The sequence below is a fragment of the Actinia tenebrosa genome, unplaced genomic scaffold (assembly GCF_029948245.1).
Source record: "Actinia tenebrosa isolate PJP-AT-01 unplaced genomic scaffold, QUT_ActTen_1.0 PGA_scaffold10__47_contigs__length_13832649, whole genome shotgun sequence".
Lineage (NCBI taxonomy): Eukaryota > Metazoa > Cnidaria > Anthozoa > Actiniaria > Actiniidae > Actinia > Actinia tenebrosa.
In genome coordinates this window covers 1,833,700-1,853,015 of record NW_028292570.1, presented here as the reverse complement: position 1 = coordinate 1,853,015, position 19,316 = coordinate 1,833,700, and the positions used below count along the sequence as shown (strand labels likewise).

Below are 19,316 nucleotides of genomic sequence, written 5' to 3'. Positions count from 1 at the left end.
TGGATGCATGGATGCATGGATGCATGGATGCATGGATGCATGGATGCATGGATGCGTGGATGCATGGATGCGTGGATGCATGGATGCGTGGATGCATGGATGCGTGGATGCATGGATGCATGGATGCATGGATGCATGGATGCATGGATGCATGGATGCATGGATGCATGGATGCATGGATGCATGGATGCATGGATGCATGGATGCATGGATGCATGGATGCATGGATGCATGGAGGATGGATGGATGGAGGATGGATGCATGGATGCATGGATGGATGTGATATGGATGGATACTGAGTTAGGAAGATGCGTGCATGGGGGTATCTCATTGTGAATATATACAAGTATGGATACAACGGAAGTTGGGGATAAGTCAATGGATTGATAGGTGGATGAGGCATGGATGTAGAGACGGACGGGTGCATGGGTAGGTGTGGAAGGGGGATAATGGATGGATATAATATGGATGAATAGTAGATAGTTATAAGGATGTACGCATGGGTGTATTTTATAAATAGATTCAAGTATGGATACAAATACAAAGTTTAATGGCTGGAACCATATAAACAAAAAAGGCTATTCTAAACACGAGCTTGGTCTTATAAAAATCAAGTATGTGATATATATATATATATATATATATATATATTAATACTGGTCATGAAACTTTTGCTTTTCATAGCTGTTTACAACAGACACGATGTCTGTATGGTGGAAAATTCGCAGTGTGCAGCTACATTTGATTTTATTTTTGCTGGTAAGTTTTGACTTTTTGCAATGGTGTTTTTGCAACTGTATTTTTCATTACTGTTTCTTAACGTCAAACGAATAGAAATACTAAAGAAATCAGAAATACGATATTATAGTTATACAGATATCTATAGTGTGATATTGGTTAAATGAACTGAATACAGCTGTGGCTCATTGATAGATGGGAGGGAGGGAGGGAAGGGGGAAGGGAGGGAGGGAGCTACCTAGGAAGAAAGGACTGACGAAGGAGGCAAATGGCCGAATAAGGATGAATGGACGGGTGGATGGGTGGATGCAGGGATGAACGGAGAGATCTAGATGGAGAATCGGACTGGTGTCGCCAAGATGCATACGTGGGGTGGATGGATGAATGAATGAATAGGAATCCGGACGGATAAAATCTTTATATGCTTATACGGAGTTACAATTGCGGTAACAGATTTCCATTTTTCGCTGCCAGAGCCTTTTGTTCCTGTTCGCAACTTATATTGTACTGCACTGGCCGTTTACGAATCATCTTCGGCCTCCAGTAACCTGGTATTATGGATGCTTTTTATTATCCTGTTATTAACTGTGACGTTGATTGGTTTTGTCATCTCATTACAACTCATCTGTAAAAGGTAAGCAACTTGTGCCACTATGAAGTCTAACTTTGATTGGATTAACTTGCGTTAAAACTATTTATAGTTTGCAGTTTACTCCATTGTATTATAGGACACGTTTGATTTTTGGGACTTCGAAAGTCGATATTCTAATCATTGCAATGGATTTTAGCCCATACCTTATCAACAGTGTTTCTATTACTTCTTAGATCAAAGTCAAAGTCGAGAAACGTTTCCAAAAACATAGAAGAGCAGTCATGGAGGAAGAAGCAATCTTCAAATATGGAATATTGCACATCCAGCCCAACTACAAGCTTACAGCTGTACAGGCCTGTTAGCAGCAGAAGTCACCTTCAATTTAATGTCATCGAATTGTTTAAAGAGGTTACAAGACCCAAGCTTCTCCTTCATGGTACTAATCCCGAATTGAGGCTACGCCTTAACAGCATTCGGGATGAAAATAGTTGTTCCACAACTAAAACCCTACAGGTTTACAGTCTTGTTAGTAAGCTCAGCTCCAGGACTATCCTTGAACATGCTGTTCCAAGTATCAAGATGGTCTTGACGACAACGCGTTGGAATCTGTCCAGGAGTTCTCAGATCATCTTCAGACCCAATATGTCTCTTGACGTATACCGACGGGCTAGTGACAGACTCAGCCATACATACTCACATGTGGCTGTGCAGAGATTCTTTCCAACGCATTATTGCACATCGCTTGCTAGTAGTTTACAGATCATCTCTAAACAAATTACAATAATAGATCTATATAGACAAGCAAGCTAGGTAGAATCATCCAGATAAGTGCCATCCACATATTCTACCACGATATCCAACTGACCATCCTCGTCGTGTCTTGTCGCAGTTGCACATTTTACTGCAGCAGTTTACTGACCATCTTCAGACCGGAAATGGCACTGACCCAGTTTGGTGAAACTGTGAGAATTCTACTGATTACAAGTCCTCTGGTTTACATACCAGGTAACTACTTTGTCTAAGAACATATCACCCGCACAATATGCAAATAGTCGTGCAGGTTATCATAGTGTCACCTATCTTTGTAAGATTAATGACAGCTCATCATATAATACGTTCATATCCTGCCTCAGCTGGCACTCCTCACACAGATGACTGCATGAAAAACATCCAACAATGTAGGGCAACAGTGCCTTCACCTTGATAAAATGTACCATGGTTAAAAAGTGTTCTTCCAAAATGAACCAAGGATAATACTTATGTATGTAAGAACAAGAGCCTTGGCACTGCTTGGAAGAACATTGTGACAAGTGCAGGTTACCTTCATAGTTTATACATAAACTGGCTTGAAGTTAGCAGCACGTCTAGCCTGCGCATGCTGATGAGGTATAGAGCTACTGCAGATGATTATAGCTTCATACGCCGTATTGAAAATTAGTTTATCGTTGAATGCAATTATTGTTACTGAATAAAGTTGTCTGTCTGTCTGCAGATTATGCCAAAGCAAGACTCCAAAGTATTTTGTCATCTCATGGAGAAAGTAAACAACTACCTTGCATGAAAACTCATTCCACAAAGGAATCAATGCAACACTTTCCACGATATGGAAATAAAATCGATCCTTTACAAGTAAGGAAACTATTGAATTACCTTACGTCTTACAAAAACCAAGACATCACTGGATGTGATGCTCAAGTCTTCTTGTTAGTCCCAGGAATGAAGATCTACATGCCTTCGACTCATCATCGCATGATTTACTGGAACATGCAGATAACAATTTCATTCTTTCCCAAGACCTCACTGAAAGGCTTGAAGAACTTTTGCTTCAGAATCATCGGAAATAGACCTAATGGTGATGTAACACCCGCAAATGAAGGGACAAAAATGACAGAAGACCAAGAATTTGAGATTGGCCAAGATGTAGGCCATAGTGAAGCAGAAGATATGGCCAAGCAAAATGCGACGCAGAACAACCATGAAAATGGTCAGAACGTTGACATCGACGAACACAATGAAACAGACGGCGGGACGAACGAAAAAGACGGCGATGATGATGAAAACGCTGTTCACATGGAGGAAGACAAGGAAACGAGCAGCTCCACGACGGACCAACAAGACGAGAACGAAGAGTGTGGAAACACTGAGGTCGAGGAGGATAACGAATCAAAAGCTTCGACAAAAAAAAACGAAGGTGAAGATGGCGTAAACGCTGAGGTTGAGAAGGGCAAAGAAACAAAAGTTGCAACAGAAGAGAACGACGATGAAAATGGCGTAAACGCTGAGGTTGAGAAGGGCAAAGAGAAGATCGACGGTGAAGGTACCGAAAACGCTGAGGTTGAGGAAGACAAAGAAACTGCAAAAGTTGCAATTGACGAAAAAGACGGTGAAGATGTTGAAAACGTTGAGGTCGAGGATGACAAAGAAACGAGACGCGCAACAAAAGAAAAAAACCGTGAAGACTGTGGATACACTGAAGTAAAAAACAAGGGGGAAAACGGCGCTACAGAACAAAAGGACGGTGAAGTTGGTGGAAATGTTGATGCAAATGAAACGCGGGAGAAAGAGAAAGAAATAAAGGAATGCGAAATTGTTGACAGCGAAAAAACATTCAACCTCAGCGTGAATATAGAAAATGTCGAAGAGAACAAAACTACGCTTATTGATGAAGATCACGTTGATATTATAAAGAGTCAGAAAGATATCACTGAGGAAACGCACTTTACAGTCGATAAAAAAGCTGAGCTTGTTCATGATAAATCCAGTACTGAAATCACGACCAAGGACGAACACGACACTGTAGAGACCCAGCAACAAACACCACGTAAAGAAAAGACACACAAACGCAAATGGAATATCAAAAAGAAACTTTCTTCTTTTCGAGATGGTATACTAAACCTTTTCAGAAAGAAAAACAATGTGAAGGAAGAGGGTATACTTAACCTTTTCAAAAACAAAAACACTGTGAAGGATGAAGGAATAAATAACCTTTTCAAAAACAAAAACGCTGTGAAGGAAGAGGAGGAGAGCACCATTCCTAACGACAAGTTTCCAAGATGGGGCGGTGGCATCAAAGATAAGAAGTTGGGAAATCTAAAGTTTTTCAATACGTGTCCAATCGATAACTGGCTGGTAATCCTTCACTATGTTTGCCTTCAGAACCCAGAGATCAAGAAACAGCTTAGCAAAGATCAATTTTTGAAGAACCTCGAGAAGCTTTATTGTGAAAACAAATTTAACAAGCAAAAACTCAAGTTGAAGGAATTGAATTCTATTGAGGTTGATAAAAAAGGAATAGTTAACTACTTTGATAATGAATGGGTTTTGTTCATTAGACATTTGAATATCTTCTTTGAAAACTCTCGACTGTCCACCTGTTCATCCACATATTGTCCGCTGAAGGAAAGAGTAACTCACCATTCTGATCCAGTCGTGTGGTCTAGTACTGAAATCAGTCTTAACGAGGTCGTCTTAGAATGGATATTGGAAGAGAGGAGCTCTCTTTGTTCACAGAAATTCAACGGCAGTCCACCAACTGGTGCTCCTGTGTATCGTATGGAGGACGTTAGCACCGAGGACAGTACCACTAGGTAGGTATTAGAACGTTGGGCGTAACGTTTTCTCATTTCAGACCGATTGTCATCTCCTTGTGAATTGGATTCTTTAATCCAATGGTATACATAATAATGTGTTGTCTTCTTATGCGGACCTGTAAACGAATAAGTAATAGGGGATGACACGTGGTCTGAAATGAGAAATATAAGGCTGAGCATTATGAACTGGTCTATTGCAAGTTGTGTGGGAATACCCAAAGACATGCTGTAATCATTAAGTTTTATTAAGTTCTTTAAGAAGGCATCGCGGAGTCGCTGTTGGCATGTAACGTTCGCAGCAGGCGTCAGGGTTTTTAGAACCGTTTTCCTGGTCTGAGATCGATGTCTTTCACGACAACGAAGCAGATCAAGAAACCGAATCTAAACTTCATTAAAGACCAACTCACCACAGAGAATATCGTCACAAGATGATGTTTTATCCACGATAAAAACTCAGTCAGCTATAGAGTATGCGCACTTGTATCACTATGGACACAACCCATTAACCTTTCACAACCCATTGAGATAATCATATTGTGTTTGCAGCAGTAACGTTTATTGTGATGGAGCAAGGACAACACATCCAAGAGTGTCGAGTATTCCCAGACGGAATGCCTCTGATCATACCAGTTGATGTAGAACTTTTAGCTGCCCAGGGTGTAAGACTAAGGATGAAGAACATTCCTGCTGATATGACGATCTTAGATCACAAGTAAGGGCTCAAATACAAACTCTTCTTCTGGTTCTATTTACATGATGTTCCGTTATGTCTCGTGGTAAACTTAGGCAGATATAAGCGCTAAACCAAACTGGTTACTGTGTTACGCAGGTCTCTCTTGCGAGGGTCACGAGGGTCACGAGGGTCACGGGGGTCACGAGGGTCACGGGGGTCACGAGGGTCAGTTTCTCCATTTATCCTTCCACCTTAAAACATGAGAACTGTATGCAAAACGAATTTCAAATCTAGTGGTAGTATGTGTGTGCGAGAAAAATGGGCCAAACGGGACCAAGCCAGTATTCATAATAAACTGGATGAATGCACTGCAGAAAAGAAAGAACTATTTACAACTTTAGGAATTAATAATCGTAACATGGACACTGAACACACAAGTGAGCGCAGCGAACGAGTGAGAGATTTTCAACACGAGAAGATGAATTTCGTATCTCCAAGCGCCCATGTAATATTCTGTTTATTATATAATTATCAATGAAGTATGTTTTGGCTTTTTCAGGCACTTCTTTCCTTGTATTTTTGAATAGCCATCGCAATGGTGTTATTTTCACACGTGAAAATAACATGTTATTTTCACGTGTGAAGATATCAATTTTTCGAAATAGAGAAAAATAGATATTTCATTGGTAATTATATAATAAAATATGTTACTCCCCGTAATATTCATCGTCAAAAATAGAAAAGTTTCTATATTAGTATATTTTATTGTTTTACAAATCAAAAAAGAAAAACGAAAAAAAAAACCGGACCACGGTTCCAGGTGAATCAGCATAACAATAGCCGTGAAAACAATGCACCGAATAGACTAGAATTTTTAACAGTATTTTTTCAACCGATTCCGTGCGTGGCAGAGATGCAAGGGATTAGCCGATATGGTCTGGGGGCCGGCTGGTCTCTCCCCTGATACTTCGGCTAGAACATTTTCTTGCGTAATTCGTACACCCAAGGGCAGAAGGATTTAATCGCCGTCAGGTCCGAAGTCCATACGCCGCCTCAGCTCTGCGGATGTCTCGGGGGTATGGCAAAGTAGAATCGATTATTCTTTTTTTCTTTTGATGGGTTCGAATCCCATAAAATTTTTCTTTTATATATAGTATATATATACATTTTTTTATGAGATTTAAATCTTCGACAATTGAGGTAATCCGTTTAAGTGAAATTTTATTCATTCCTAGTCGGTTGCTTATAAGCCTGTATAAGTTCGATCAAACGTTATCAGTCATAGAAGCAATATCGATCCGCAAAGTTTGCAAAGCTTACTGACAAGAATATTTTTACTGCATTTGGATCATCATATGCCCGCAAAAGACTAGTGGGTGGTGCGTCGAAGACTTATGGGTACTATTGCGCAACTTCTGCCTTTTCTGACAAGGAAAATAAGCAGCCACCCCAGTAAATAATATAATAACAAAGGATGGTAAAAAGATAAGAAAATCAATTGGTGATTCTGACAGAGAACATTGGGATAGTTGATCTTGTTGCGTCATGGCGCAAGATCAAATTCACAAGTAGTGTGATATGCATAATGCAAAACTGTTTATTTTATTGCCTAAAAAAGGCAGAACCTGCAATTATGTAGAGACCTCCTTAAGGGAGAAGATCGTCTTCTCCCTTAAGGAGTTCGAACTTCTTCAGCTGTACTAGGCCTCTGTGCATAATACAGGCAACCCAGTGAACGGCTATAGTGCGTCTTGTTTGAGTAGGGGAACATGAATAGAGGCAAGATTAGTAATTCATTAATCCTTTTATTTGTGTTTTTTATTTCAGATACGAACTGCAGGCAGTAACCCTAAGAAGCGGCAAATACGAACATTACACCTGTATCTTCAAGTACAATAGCAATTGGCTATATTATGACGGTCTTTGTAACGAAGGTGTGAGACACAAAACTAGTACGGCATTTCGTGACTAAGTCTTTATGTAAATATTAGAGTGTGTGATGAAATGTTCATGTAATCAGATAGTAGTTTTGTAACCAGATATATAGAGAGGGATATATTCTTACACACATGTACTGAGCATAGATCTCAAAGAAAGAAGCAGTAAATATAAGTTCCAGCAAAAATCGTGTCAACTATTGGTTCAAAAGGGATCAAAAGTACCGTGTGTAACAAAGGCAAACCATCTCTTTTTACGAATTTTCCCCACACTTACAGACCTAACACACTACTTTATGTCAAAACCTCTGAATAGTATTCTTTATTTTTCTAAAGCAATACACCTGTAACCTCAACTAAATGCAATAACACCTGAATCTTTTTCTGAATCAAACAATATTAAAAAGTATCTTCCAATCGTTTTATAGTTCGTTTTACAACCGTGGGTACAGGGGCGGCGGAAGCTAAAAATCTTTGGGGGGGGGGGGGGGGGGCACTGAAGACTATATTTAACGCTGTGATAATGACAATGTTTTGTTTGATTGCAGACGCATGCGCCGTAAAACAATGATTAAGAACTAATATTTGGGGGGGGGGGGGGGGGGACACGTGCCCCCCGGCCCCCCCCCCCCCGGTTCCGCCGCCTAATGTCGATTCCTACGACGCCACCATTTGGAGCTAGAGAGAATCTTTGAAGTGTTGCATGATGTCTCTGCCCTCAGCAAACATTATTACTTGTGTTGAGTCAGCGTTGTTTGTATACGTGCACTAAGATATATTGGTCGTGCACTCATGAATATGGGGTAAACAATACAACTAGAATTCAAATCTAAAATCTAAAAAAAAAAAAAATTTGAGCGGATTGAAATCTTTATTTTAATGTAACTGAATTTTTTGACCCTGAGGTAGGGGTTTTGTGCAAGGGATCTATTTAAATTCGAATTCAAGATACCAATAAGTATCTAAATTTTGACCTAACATCCGCTCTTTGCCCCTCAGTCAACTCTACTTGATTGAATTGATAGTATGCAATCCCGGTTGGGGGTTTCGTCAGAGGCTAAGTGCTGGATGGAAATACGAAAATAAACACAGCTCAACACAGTTGAATAGGTTCCAAAGAGATGATAATTTTTAAAATGTCTAAAGAAATATTTGTATTCCTTGTTTGTTTATTTTTTCGCCTGTCCACTAATGGAAAGTTTTGCTAATGCAAAACCATACCGCTAATAAGTTGGCTACATTTTACTTAAATGACATATTTTAAATAAATGACTTGCGTTTGGGAGCTTCTCCTAAACTCTTAACTTCCAGATGATATACATGGGCATTGTTGATTTTAAACGTGTATGTCTTTATCCTGTGCTGTGAGACAGCTCTATACCAAAAACAAGTTTAATGTTGTATTTTGCTACCTTTAGTAACATTCTCAAACGATATTCACAAACTTTTATATTTTGGAAATATCTCACGGACATAGAGGATATTACATGGGCGCGCGGAGATACGAAATTTATCTTCGAGTGTTGAAAAGATCTCTCACAAGTGAGCGCAGCGAACGAGTGAGAGATTTTCAACACGAGAAGATAAATTTCGTATCTCCAAGCGGCCATGTAATATTCTGTTTATTATATAATTATCAATGAAGTATGTTTTGGCTTTTTCAGGCAATTCTTTCCTTGTATTTTTGAATAGCCATCGCTATGGTGTTATTTTCACACGTGAAAATAACATGTTATTTTCACGTGTGAAGATATCAATTTTTCGAAATAGAGAAAAATAGATATTTCATTGGTAATTATATAATAAAAACTATTACTTTTTACTATATTTTTTTCAACAACTATTACTATTATTTTTCACGGACAAATATTAAGACACGACCAACTACATTGCAGCCACCTCTTTTATTGAGGTTACTTTTTATTTTCACTTGCAGAATTTCCCCTTTTACATTAGAATTTAATTTCCATAATGAATTCCAAATCAACCCACAGGCAGAAAATCCGTATATTTTTATACCTTTTGTAGACTCGCATTATTATTCAAATGCCCTCTATTGTTTTCCAAATATCTTTGTTATCTTTTTTTTTTTGTTTTGTCCACACAAGGCCCCTCAACCCCCTCCCCAGGCACCCCGCAGACCTAACACTCAGGTTAACACGCAACTACACTTCCCTACCGCTATATACCAAACCAATACACCCAGTTATGACACTACTGATGACATGATGTTGGTCAGTTTTTCAAAACTAATTTTGCTAAATCACTTAATCTTTAATCGTGTGGAATTTCACTTTCCAGGCTGTTACATCACTTTTATGATTTTTTTCAACACCCGTTACATGTCCAGTGGTTGTCCTTTGACATGCTGTATGCCTGTCAACCATCGACTATTCTTGGTGTCGTAATACCGGTCGAGTACGTTTAGAGACCAAGGGATGTTTTTCTTTTTCAGCTCACTGGCAAAATACCGACCAAAGTTGATCACTTCAGCTTCGGTCAAACTGCCACCGTCATTGTCTTGTGGCATCCATGCTCCAAGGTACGTCAGGACACCAGTGTTGGTGGTGAAGTCCATTGCTGGTTTGATGGCTTTGGCGACGTTTTCTTTGCCAACGGGTTCACCATCTCCACTCCAGTATTTTGGCCTGCCAACTCTCTTGTTAGGTCCTGAGGCGTATAAATGCCACTCGGCCATCATGTAGGAATCCTTCTTATGAATAGTTTGTTTGATCTTGTCAAGATCTTTGGCTGTCTTTCCTGGTGATCCAAGAATCAAGATACGCTTTGCGTGTTGTTTCCACCCGTGGCACGAATAGCTGCCACAACATCGGATGTCCATTGGTTGTATTTGTCAGCCCTCATGCAAAGACTTTCACCACAATTTTCCTTTGTACCACATTCATCTATTCCCAGCTCGGTAAACAAATTAAAGCTGAGTCTGTAGTCCTTGTGTTTCAGCTTTTTGGCCACCTTTGTCCACCATGTTACGTAGTTCTGTCGATCTTCTTCACTTGCATACGCCTCAGCGTGATGGTGGATCCAGGAGATGATCGGAGCCACGCCAACCTCGAGACATTTATCGACTACTCTCGACAAATCTTTCAGAAACGAAGTAAATTTGGGAGCGTCGTATGGGGCGGCGTACAGGTCTGCCCGGCATCGAAGCCTGAGGTTTCGAAATCCTTTATCATAGATGTCTTGGATGTTCTGGTCATTGTACTTGGACAACGGTGATTCTGTCTTGAACCAGTTGGTAGAAAATCCCTGTCCAACGAGGCCTTGGTAGACTGATGGACTAATAGGATCTAACGCACTGGTCGTTGAGAAGGCACCTAGCATCAGGAAGAAAGTAATTGGAACCATCTTCAAAAACACGAGATAAAGAGTTTCGTTTGAAGGACAACTCTTAATGATTTGGTCTCAGGATGCAGTGCTTATATAGCCTGAAAATATATTAACATATATTGTTACGCAAGACTTGGTTGTTGATCGCATGATAGGCGGCTATCTCATCAAACGAGCTGTTTGATTTTTATTACAGATCGCTTAATGAATCTTTTCATTGATCGTCTTTAAAAATTGAAACTTATTTGTTCAGATTTTCATTGAATTCCTCTTCCCTTCCTCCTCCCTTCCTCATTCCTTCCTTGCTCAGTTTTCTTTTTCCTTCCTTTTCTTCTTTCTATTTCTCTCTTTCTCCTTCTCTCATGTCTTTGCCTTTTTGCATCCCTCTCTTCCTTTCCCTCTCAATTCATAAACTCCTCAGTTCTAGTACTTCCTTCCTTGCTTTCTACCTTCATAGCTTAATCCTTTCTAACTTACTATTTTGCTTCTTTCGTTTCTTTACTTCTTCCTACTCCCTTCTCTCTTTCATCTTCCCTCATTTACCTGTTTGCTTTCCTTTCTTCCTCTTCTTCTTCAAATTTCTCAATTTATTAGCCTTTATTCAATACAGAAAGTCGTTTTTCCCAGTTATTTCTGAGTTACAAAACAGCCTTAAATCCGTGTGGTCTTTGATTTCTGATGTCTTTCACAACACTAGAAACGAAAACTTCTGCATCACTTTTTAAAGGTCGACCTTTCGAGATGTTTTGGTCAGTTTGTCTTGGCAATAGGCCCTTTGCAGCTAGTGGTCACGTGCTTGGATACCGCTTAGCAACACAAAACTGGAGAGCAAGCCTTCCAGTAAACAAAAGTTGTAATAGGTCAAGCACGCGTGGTTTTATACGATAGTTTCATCGTTCAAAACGCTTAATCCTTTTGCCCTATCTACAAACACAGTAAGATAATCTTAAATTCTCTCCTTTGGACTCGATTTTTGGTTCGAAGTAACGATATTCTTCGCGTTATCGCGAAAAAATTGTCACCGCCGGCCCGCTCGACGGCTGAAAAACATGGCGACTTCGCAAGGTATGTACTTCAAAACTCTCCTTTTTTTTGGTTTCTTTTCAATTATTGGACTTCTAAAATCTCTAAAATAACAGTTTAGATTGTGAATGGTGATCGATTGTAATTGGACGGCATTTTAATGGACGATTTGTTTATTTTTTGTGAGAGTGATTCCACGTCTAAAGTCAAGACTAACCCATGTTTACATATATTCGCTGTAGATGTTAGAACTCCCGACGAGCCATCACATACCAAGAAAAATTCTTCGTACCATTGTTGTGTTCCCTTGTGTAACGGAGATTCTCGATATCATCCTGATTTAAAGTTTCACCGCTTACCAGGCCGTGCAAGGGATGAGCAATTGAAAAAGGAATGGCTGGTGAAGATACGAAGAGATGTGGGCCCACACTTCAAGGTATATAGGAATCTAACAATATCAATGCACAATACGAATTGCCTGTGGATCTTTAAAAAACTGTAATGAAGATAAAAATAGTTGAATACAGTTACATTGTTATTAAAAGGACATTTGATTTATAATAGGTTAACAAAAGTACCAGAGTGTGCTCAAAACACTTCACTGAGGAAGATTACAATCCTCCCACTGATTCTGGACGTCAGTTGCTAAAAAGAGAAGCTGTACCATCAATCTTTGACTGGTCAACCAAATCCAAAGCAAGAAGAAAGATAATTCGACAAGTAGATAGGTAATGAATATCACATATTTCTACTTCAATACATTTCATTTAGACTTGACTGATGGAATTGTACTTGATGTTTATTTTGGTTTAAACCAAAATAATTTTATAATTTTAATAATTTAGTCTTTTATAATTTTTTATTTAGTGTGAACTGAGTGTGAACTGAGTGTCATCATAATTTCAAAACCTTTTTACAGAGACACTCAGACAGATGAAAGTGATGACAATGAAGATAATAGTCCCAGCACTTCTACAACCTTCAGCATGGATGACCTACAAGCACAAGTCCAGTCACTCAGAGCACAGTTCCAAGATGCACAAAAGCAACTTGAACAAAGTAGAAATGAAACTGCAGCTGCCCTCACTGAAATAAAAAGGGTTAAAGTTGAAGCTGCAAAAGAAATTGAGGACATTAAGAGGCAAGCTGCAGAACAATTAGCACTTAATAAATTTGGGCTTGAGAGATTTGGCACAGACAATGAGATCATAAGATTTTATACAGGTTTCCCATCCTATTTACATATTCAGTTCTTTTTTAAGTTTTTGCAGCCATGTGCTGCACAAATGACATATTGTTATGCCTCTGGAGAAAGAGAAAGTAGACCAGACTCAAGAAATATGCTTCTTGTGGATGAATTGTTTATGTTTTGTGTACGCCTCAAACTAGGTCTATTCGGACAGGATTTAGCTCATAGGTTCCGAATACATAAATCGTCAGTTTGCAGGAAATTGATCACATGGACTAATTTTTTGTATTTTCTTCTTGGTAGTCAAGTGATCTGGCCTTCAAGGCAAGATGTTGATAGGTTTATGCCAGAAGGTTTTAAAAAGCTTTATGCAAGCACACGTGTCATTTTAGATTGTACAGAGATTTTTGTTCAAACACCTACCTCCCTACTACTTCAGTCGCAGCTTTATTCTAGTTATAAGAGTAATACTACACTCAAGGGTTTGATAGGCATTACCCCTAATGGAGCTATTAGCTTCGTTTCTAGCCTTTACACAGGGGGGATTAGTGATAAGGAAATCACAAGGTGCAGCGGCATTCTAGATTTGTTAGAACCTGGTGATTCAGTCATGGCAGACAAAGGGTTTGACATTGAAGATTTACTTAGGGAGAAGCGGGTAGAGTTAAATATTCCTCCGTTTCTTGAAAGTCAGGAACAATTCTCTGCCGCAGATGTTCAAAAAACAAAGACACTAGCAAGTCTTAGAATTCATGTCGAGAGGGCAATAAGAAGAGTCAAAGAGTACCACTTTTTTGATTCAGATGTGCCATTGTCCACTTTAGGTTCAGTCAATCAGTTATATACTGTAGCCTGCCTCCTTACAAATTTTCAAGGCCCACTTATTTTATCCAATGGTAATAATGAGGCATAGTGTCTGTAAGAAGTTGGTGAATGTATGATTAATGTGGCTTACATAACCCATTAGATAATCTTTAATGCAGGTTGGTTTATCATGTGTCTTGGATTGCTTTTTGTAACTATTTCAATTTGTTTGTAAATGAAAACTCAAAAAAAAAAACTAATGAACAAACACAAAATCTAAATAGCACAAATAAATATAATACTAATATGATATAAATATAATAAAAAATAAATTAAGATTATGAATTGATTTGTCATTAATAAAAATAATATAATATTTGTTATCATAAGAAATCTGGCCATGGTTTGAGAACAACAACAAAAATCTTAGTGTATTAATGTAAATAGTAATTGAAGAAAAAACTATCAACTTTGTCCTTTGCTTGCTGGAAAAACACTGAATCAAAATTAATTCTAGAGCAAACAAACAAATTTTCGTCAATGTAACTGAAAAAATCACACCATTCTAATCCTGTGAGTCCAAGCTGGCACTGGATCTGGTAATAATAAATGTCTGTTGTTTTCAGTTTGTACTGGTTAGTGTTCTGGTCCTTGGTGAGATACCTCACATTGTCAAATGATGTTTCCCCCTCTTTAACGACCTTTATTTCTAACAAGCCAAAGGGATTCTGACCATTATTTACGGCATCAAGGTCATAAACTTTCCTGTCTGGGCTACAACCTAGCCATGGGCACTTTGGGTGGACAATCAGCCCAGATGGGAAGAGGTTTACTCTTCCACCCTTTGCATTGCTAGCATAGACCATGGCAGCATGTGGTTCAAGTTCAATGCCTCTTCTCATTGCTGCAGTTTGTACAAATCTGGTGGGGTTTAGCTGATTGACAAGGGTGTCAAAATGTGACACCCGGCGAGCGACAATGCCAAATTTGCTTGCTGTTACCCTTTTTTTTCTGAGCAGGTGCCATACATCACTCTGACTTTGAGTGACTGTTTGCTGCTGCACTCTCAGTGATGACTCTGTTGTCACAGACAATGTTCCAAATATAGATTGTTGACGACTGTCAAGACAGATTGACACATTGTTATTAAATCTGTCCTCTGCACTTGAGAGGGGAAGCTCTGGGAAAGAAGTGCAAGTAAAATCATTTATGATGTAGTCAGTTGACATCTTTTGTTGATATGACAGGACACAGCCTTTTGGGACATTTCCAAACTTGCTCTGTACAAATGGGATATTGCCAAGTTGATCTTGATTGGGCAGAATGGTTGTAAAGAGAGGATAAGGTGGTTGGAAGCCGTTAAAGTGCTCTTTTGTGAGGGTAGGATACTGGGTAGATGGGGAATACAAATTACTCTTGATATATCTACTGTACGAAGCACCAAGTTGGGGTTTTTTCACTAGCACGTCTTGTATTTCTTTTTGTGCGATTTTGGATCCTCTAGGTATGCTCCAACGCTGCTTCATGCTGGTACATGTTAGCTCATCAGGCAATGTCCGATGTCCCAGTTGCTTAAGAAGGGCTAAATAGTAAAGAAGCCCGATCACATGATGGCAGTATCCACCTGCCCCGGCTACACATGAGCACAGCCCAGACAGCAATGTCAAATTGTTGTTCTGGACTGACACCTCTAAAATGTGCGGTGGTTCAGACTTCCTCATTGAGCGGTAACACTTGCATTTAACTCTCACGCACTGGTCGGTATATATCACTAAAAAATTGGAAAAATTAGTGTGAATTGTCTGCCATTCATATCATAATGAAATAGAAAAAACATTTTGGCTATCAAGTACCTTTAACGTCATGTAAATAGCCTGGTTCCGCCATAAATTTGTACGCTTTCGAAGTGCTTGTGCAGCCAGACTTCTCTATAGCGTAGCTCCCTACATCATCGAAGGTGAGGGAAGGAAAGATAGAGATGTCTTGAGTTTCTACTTCATCTAAAACAAAAATAAATATAAAAATATCAGTACGAAGAATTTTTCTTGGTATGTGATGGCTCGTCGGGAGTTCTAACATCTACAGCGAATATATGTAAACATGGGTTAGTCTTGACTTTAGACGTGGAATCACTCTCACAAAAAATAAACAAATCGTCCATTAAAATGCCGTCCAATTACAATCGATCACCATTCACAATCTAAACTGTTATTTTAGAGATTTTAGAAGTCCAATAATTGAAAAGAAACCAAAAAAAAGGAGAGTTTTGAAGTACATACCTTGCGAAGTCGCCATGTTTTTCAGCCGTCGAGCGGGCCGGCGGTGACAATTTTTTCGCGATAACGCGAAGAATATCGTTACTTCGAACCAAAAATCGAGTCCAAAGGAGAGAATTTAAGATTATCTTACTGTGTTTGTAGATAGGGCAAAAGGATTAAGCGTTTTGAACGATGAAACTATCGTATAAAACCACGCGTGCTTGACCTATTACAACTTTTGTTTACTGGAAGGCTTGCTCTCCAGTTTTGTGTTGCTAAGCGGTATCCAAGCACGTGACCACTAGCTGCAAAGGGCCTATTTTAGACCTGAATACAAATAGATAAAAACGGTTGACTGCAATTAAATAAGCTGCCTCAAATTTCTTTTTTTTAATTGCACTTTCAACATACTAAACTAAGAATTTAACCTATACAAAAAAATATCTTTTGAAAACCTGACACCTTCAGCAAGAAAGTTTGCAAAACAAATGTTTATTTTGGCGAAGTGAAGACAGAATAGCTCAGGGTTTCTCTGAGTCTTTGGCTGAAAAGTTTTGTTAAAAAACACTGCAAACTTTCGAGTTTTTAACAATTGGAAAATATGTTAAGTTTTCAGTTATATTATTATTAAGCTTCCTTTTTTGGTTCAGAAAACTTTTGGTTGCGATGATAGTTGTATCATGTTTTCAGTGTTTGTTTTTGAAGAAAGTAAATGCGAACTAACATATTTTGAATGGCACTGCAAATTTTTTTTGCAAACAACCTATGATTGCATAGCAACCGAGAACTTTATTTAAGACAATAAAATTGAAACATGCATTTTTAAATTGTGCATCACTTTTGCAACTTCCAACCTCTGTTTGAATAATCTAGATAGAAACAAAGATTCCTAAAAATGTCAGCTACGCATTCAAAATTTTCACAGTACGAAAGGATTTTCCTTAGTAATTTAACTAATTCACCAATTATTTTATAATATGTTTACTGATTATATGGGTTGCTATCAATAGACGTCACTTCCGGTAATAGTTCTTTTTTGATGGCTTGTAGAATCCTGGAGGTTGTTTTGATCTCTTGTTTTCTGGTTTGATGTCGTGAAAATAGTCAAATACAATAGTTTGAGGACTTATTTTGATATGTTTTGATTTAGCACCCGCTAGTTGCCCCCCAGTCAACCGCTTGTTTGCCCCCCAGTCAACTCCAAAAAGTCACGTGATTGATAGTAAGCAATTTCCGTTTGCAAAATTACGTTTATTAGTGTCTTTTGTTCTTTGGTCGACCAACCGCCTTTTCCTTCTTCCTTGGCGAAAATTTTTTATGCATGACAGTTTTTCTTACAAAATACATATATTAAGTATTATTCTCTCTTGCATAAAATGGCGTAACAGCAATAATTCCATTTTTTGTCATCAAATTTTTAAATAATAATTTTTTTGCTTTCTTTGTTTGTTCGTTCGCTCGTTACTCCGTTCGTTCGTTCGTTCGTTCGTTCGTTCGTTCGTTCGTTCGTTCGTTCGTTCGTTCGTTCGTTCGTTTGTTCGTACGTTTAAGTTTTTTTTAAATTCCTGTAAAATGCACATATGTAACTGCTCAAACATTGTCGTGTTTTATCTTTGAATTTACCATGTATCTTAAGTCATTTTGTTTGTCTCTTTTATCTTTATAGAAAGTGGCCCAGTGGAGCCCATGAGATGTGGCGTTTGTGGCCTTCGTGTCTTCAAGTCCTATCGTTACATTAGCCGAAGCAGCGCGCCAATGCACCTGAAAATATTCTTCGACCCAGACACAGAAAGATTCCGAGTCTGCAAACGATGTTTTAGCTCCAAAGAACGATGTCGACAAAACCTGGCTCTACTTCTTTTAAAATCCCAAACTGAAGAGAACACTCATTTGAGGAGCCCTCTTGGAACGACACAAGGTCGAAGGACGCAAGGTCTAAAATACATCTTTCGCGATATCGGTCGAAGTCTAAAAAGACCATACGAGGATCTCATTTGTGACGAAACGTTTGATGACGATTATCTTAGTGACGGCGATGAAAATGTCTCTCTAAAAGCCATAAAGAAAGAACCAATTTCTGCCAAGAAGTTCAAAAATGAAGCAGAAAACCCGTCCGGTACAGGCATAGTCACAGTTGTTCGTCCGTCCAGGAATACCTACCAAATCTTCCCGAACCATCTTACAATATATGGAGAGTTAGGACAAAATAAAACCATCGAACTGATGGAAAACCCGAGGTCAATAAAGATATGACTTTGATAAAGACGAATAACAAGGTACCAGAAGAGAAAACTGTGGAAAAGGATGATAAAGATGGCGCTTTACCGAGCACTAATGGTGAATTGAAAAGCGAAATACGAACGATAAACTATAAGTTGACGTTGCTTGATCATGCGTACGCCCTTCCTGCTGCAAAGACTGCCAAGTCGTACAACAGGCCGCCTAAACCTGTTCTGGAAAATCTACCAAAGGTTAAGAATGACTCCGTGGCTAAAGCTGCCATCAAGAATTTGATTAAGAATAATAGTATGGTGACGAAGAAGGTTCCAAGTGCCTCTACTGGTAGGTTTTGTGAGATTCAGTCGTTACCATTCATCGCTATATATGCCTCGTACTTCTTGCCTGCCTGCTGGATTGCTCCCTGCTTCCTTTCCTTATTTTTCCTTACATCCATTTCCTTACTTCTTTTTCTTAATTTGTTAATATATTTTTTAATTTCCAGAAAATAACTCAAGTCAGCCTACCAGGACCTGTGGGATAATCTGCTCCATATGCAAAACCCTCGTCACCAATAGTCATACAGCTGTTATCGAAAAGAAAACGCCCCCGAAAAGATCAAATCTTACTTCACTGGTGACGTTAAAGTCATGAAAGTCTGCCGAAGATGCGTCCCGTACAAGAAGCCAAAGGGAGACGAACAACCTTCTAAAGCCGTCAAGAACAAAGTAAAAATATTGCAAGCCAAGCTCATAAAACAGAAGATTAAGAACGCGAAGAAAGCGTCTAGAACAGAAGCAAAAGCTTCAAAGAACGAGATCTCTACGCAGACGAAAGATAAAACCGGTCAAAAGTCGACAAAAGATGAAACCAAGGCCAAATCTGTGGAAAAGGAAATGAAAAAAGTTGAATCATCAGTCTTACATCTGTCGCCGAAGAAAGATACA

The 19,316-nt window shown here is 38.9% G+C and overlaps 5 protein-coding genes across 6 annotated transcripts; 3 read left to right on the top strand and 2 right to left on the bottom strand.

The window, feature by feature from the left end:
* Positions 1-5,520: 5,520 nt before the first annotated feature.
* On the top strand, positions 5,521-7,846 carry LOC148912729 (dopamine receptor-interacting protein 1-like). Its single transcript, XM_089026824.1, has 3 exons — positions 5,521-5,632; positions 7,421-7,527; positions 7,770-7,846. The coding sequence occupies exons 1-3, from the start codon at positions 5,532-5,534 to the stop codon at positions 7,844-7,846; spliced, it is 285 nt and encodes a 94-aa protein (XP_088882950.1). The 5' UTR covers positions 5,521-5,531.
* Positions 7,847-9,680: 1,834 nt separating this feature from the next.
* LOC148912728 (uncharacterized) lies at positions 9,681-11,550 on the bottom strand. The gene is given in 3 exon segments (XM_089026615.1): positions 9,681-10,321; positions 10,324-10,976; positions 11,422-11,550. Coding segments are annotated over 2 exon segments (1,059 nt in total). The 5' UTR covers positions 10,897-10,976; positions 11,422-11,550; the 3' UTR covers positions 9,681-9,835.
* Positions 11,551-11,805: 255 nt separating this feature from the next.
* LOC148912727 (uncharacterized) lies at positions 11,806-14,519 on the top strand. Of its 2 annotated transcripts, XM_089026613.1 has the most exons (4): positions 11,806-11,943; positions 12,144-12,337; positions 12,466-12,629; positions 12,821-14,519. In XM_089026613.1, the coding sequence occupies exons 1-4, from the start codon at positions 11,928-11,930 to the stop codon at positions 14,001-14,003; spliced, it is 1,557 nt and encodes a 518-aa protein (XP_088882739.1). In that variant the 5' UTR covers positions 11,806-11,927; the 3' UTR covers positions 14,004-14,519. The 2 variants fall into 2 exon arrangements, with proteins under 2 accessions (XP_088882739.1, XP_088882738.1); XM_089026612.1 differs by lacking the exon at positions 11,806-11,943 and having other exon boundaries at positions 12,062-12,337.
* LOC148912726 (uncharacterized) lies at positions 14,329-16,462 on the bottom strand. Its single transcript, XM_089026614.1, has 3 exons — positions 16,174-16,462; positions 15,748-15,894; positions 14,329-15,665 (listed from the first exon to the last, which is right to left on the bottom strand). The coding sequence occupies exons 1-3, from the start codon at positions 16,187-16,189 to the stop codon at positions 14,329-14,331; spliced, it is 1,500 nt and encodes a 499-aa protein (XP_088882740.1). The 5' UTR covers positions 16,190-16,462.
* Positions 16,463-18,401: 1,939 nt separating this feature from the next.
* On the top strand, positions 18,402-19,238 carry LOC148912725 (uncharacterized). Its single transcript, XM_089026823.1, has 2 exons — positions 18,402-18,714; positions 18,875-19,238. The coding sequence occupies exons 1-2, from the start codon at positions 18,402-18,404 to the stop codon at positions 19,021-19,023; spliced, it is 462 nt and encodes a 153-aa protein (XP_088882949.1). The 3' UTR covers positions 19,024-19,238.
* The last annotated feature ends 78 nt before the right edge of the window (positions 19,239-19,316 follow it).

Coding starts and splice junctions, on each gene's coding strand:
- LOC148912729 (XM_089026824.1), top strand. CDS start 5,532: ATGCCTCTGATCATACCAGTTGATGTAGAACTTTTAGCTGCCCAGGGT. Junction 5,633..7,420: donor ATGACGATCTTAGATCACAA/GTAAGGGCTCAA, acceptor TTTTTATTTCAG/ATACGAACTGCAGGCAGTAA. Junction 7,528..7,769: donor TGACGGTCTTTGTAACGAAG/GTGTGAGACACA, acceptor TGTGTAACAAAG/GCAAACCATCTCTTTTTACG.
- LOC148912727 (XM_089026612.1), top strand. CDS start 12,062: ATGGACGATTTGTTTATTTTTTGTGAGAGTGATTCCACGTCTAAAGTC. Junction 12,338..12,465: donor ATGTGGGCCCACACTTCAAG/GTATATAGGAAT, acceptor GATTTATAATAG/GTTAACAAAAGTACCAGAGT. Junction 12,630..12,820: donor ATAATTCGACAAGTAGATAG/GTAATGAATATC, acceptor ACCTTTTTACAG/AGACACTCAGACAGATGAAA.
- LOC148912726 (XM_089026614.1), bottom strand. Junction 15,666..15,747: donor CTATTTACATGACGTTAAAG/GTACTTGATAGC, acceptor CCAATTTTTTAG/TGATATATACCGACCAGTGC.
- LOC148912725 (XM_089026823.1), top strand. CDS start 18,402: ATGACTTTGATAAAGACGAATAACAAGGTACCAGAAGAGAAAACTGTG. Junction 18,715..18,874: donor GGTTCCAAGTGCCTCTACTG/GTAGGTTTTGTG, acceptor TTTAATTTCCAG/AAAATAACTCAAGTCAGCCT.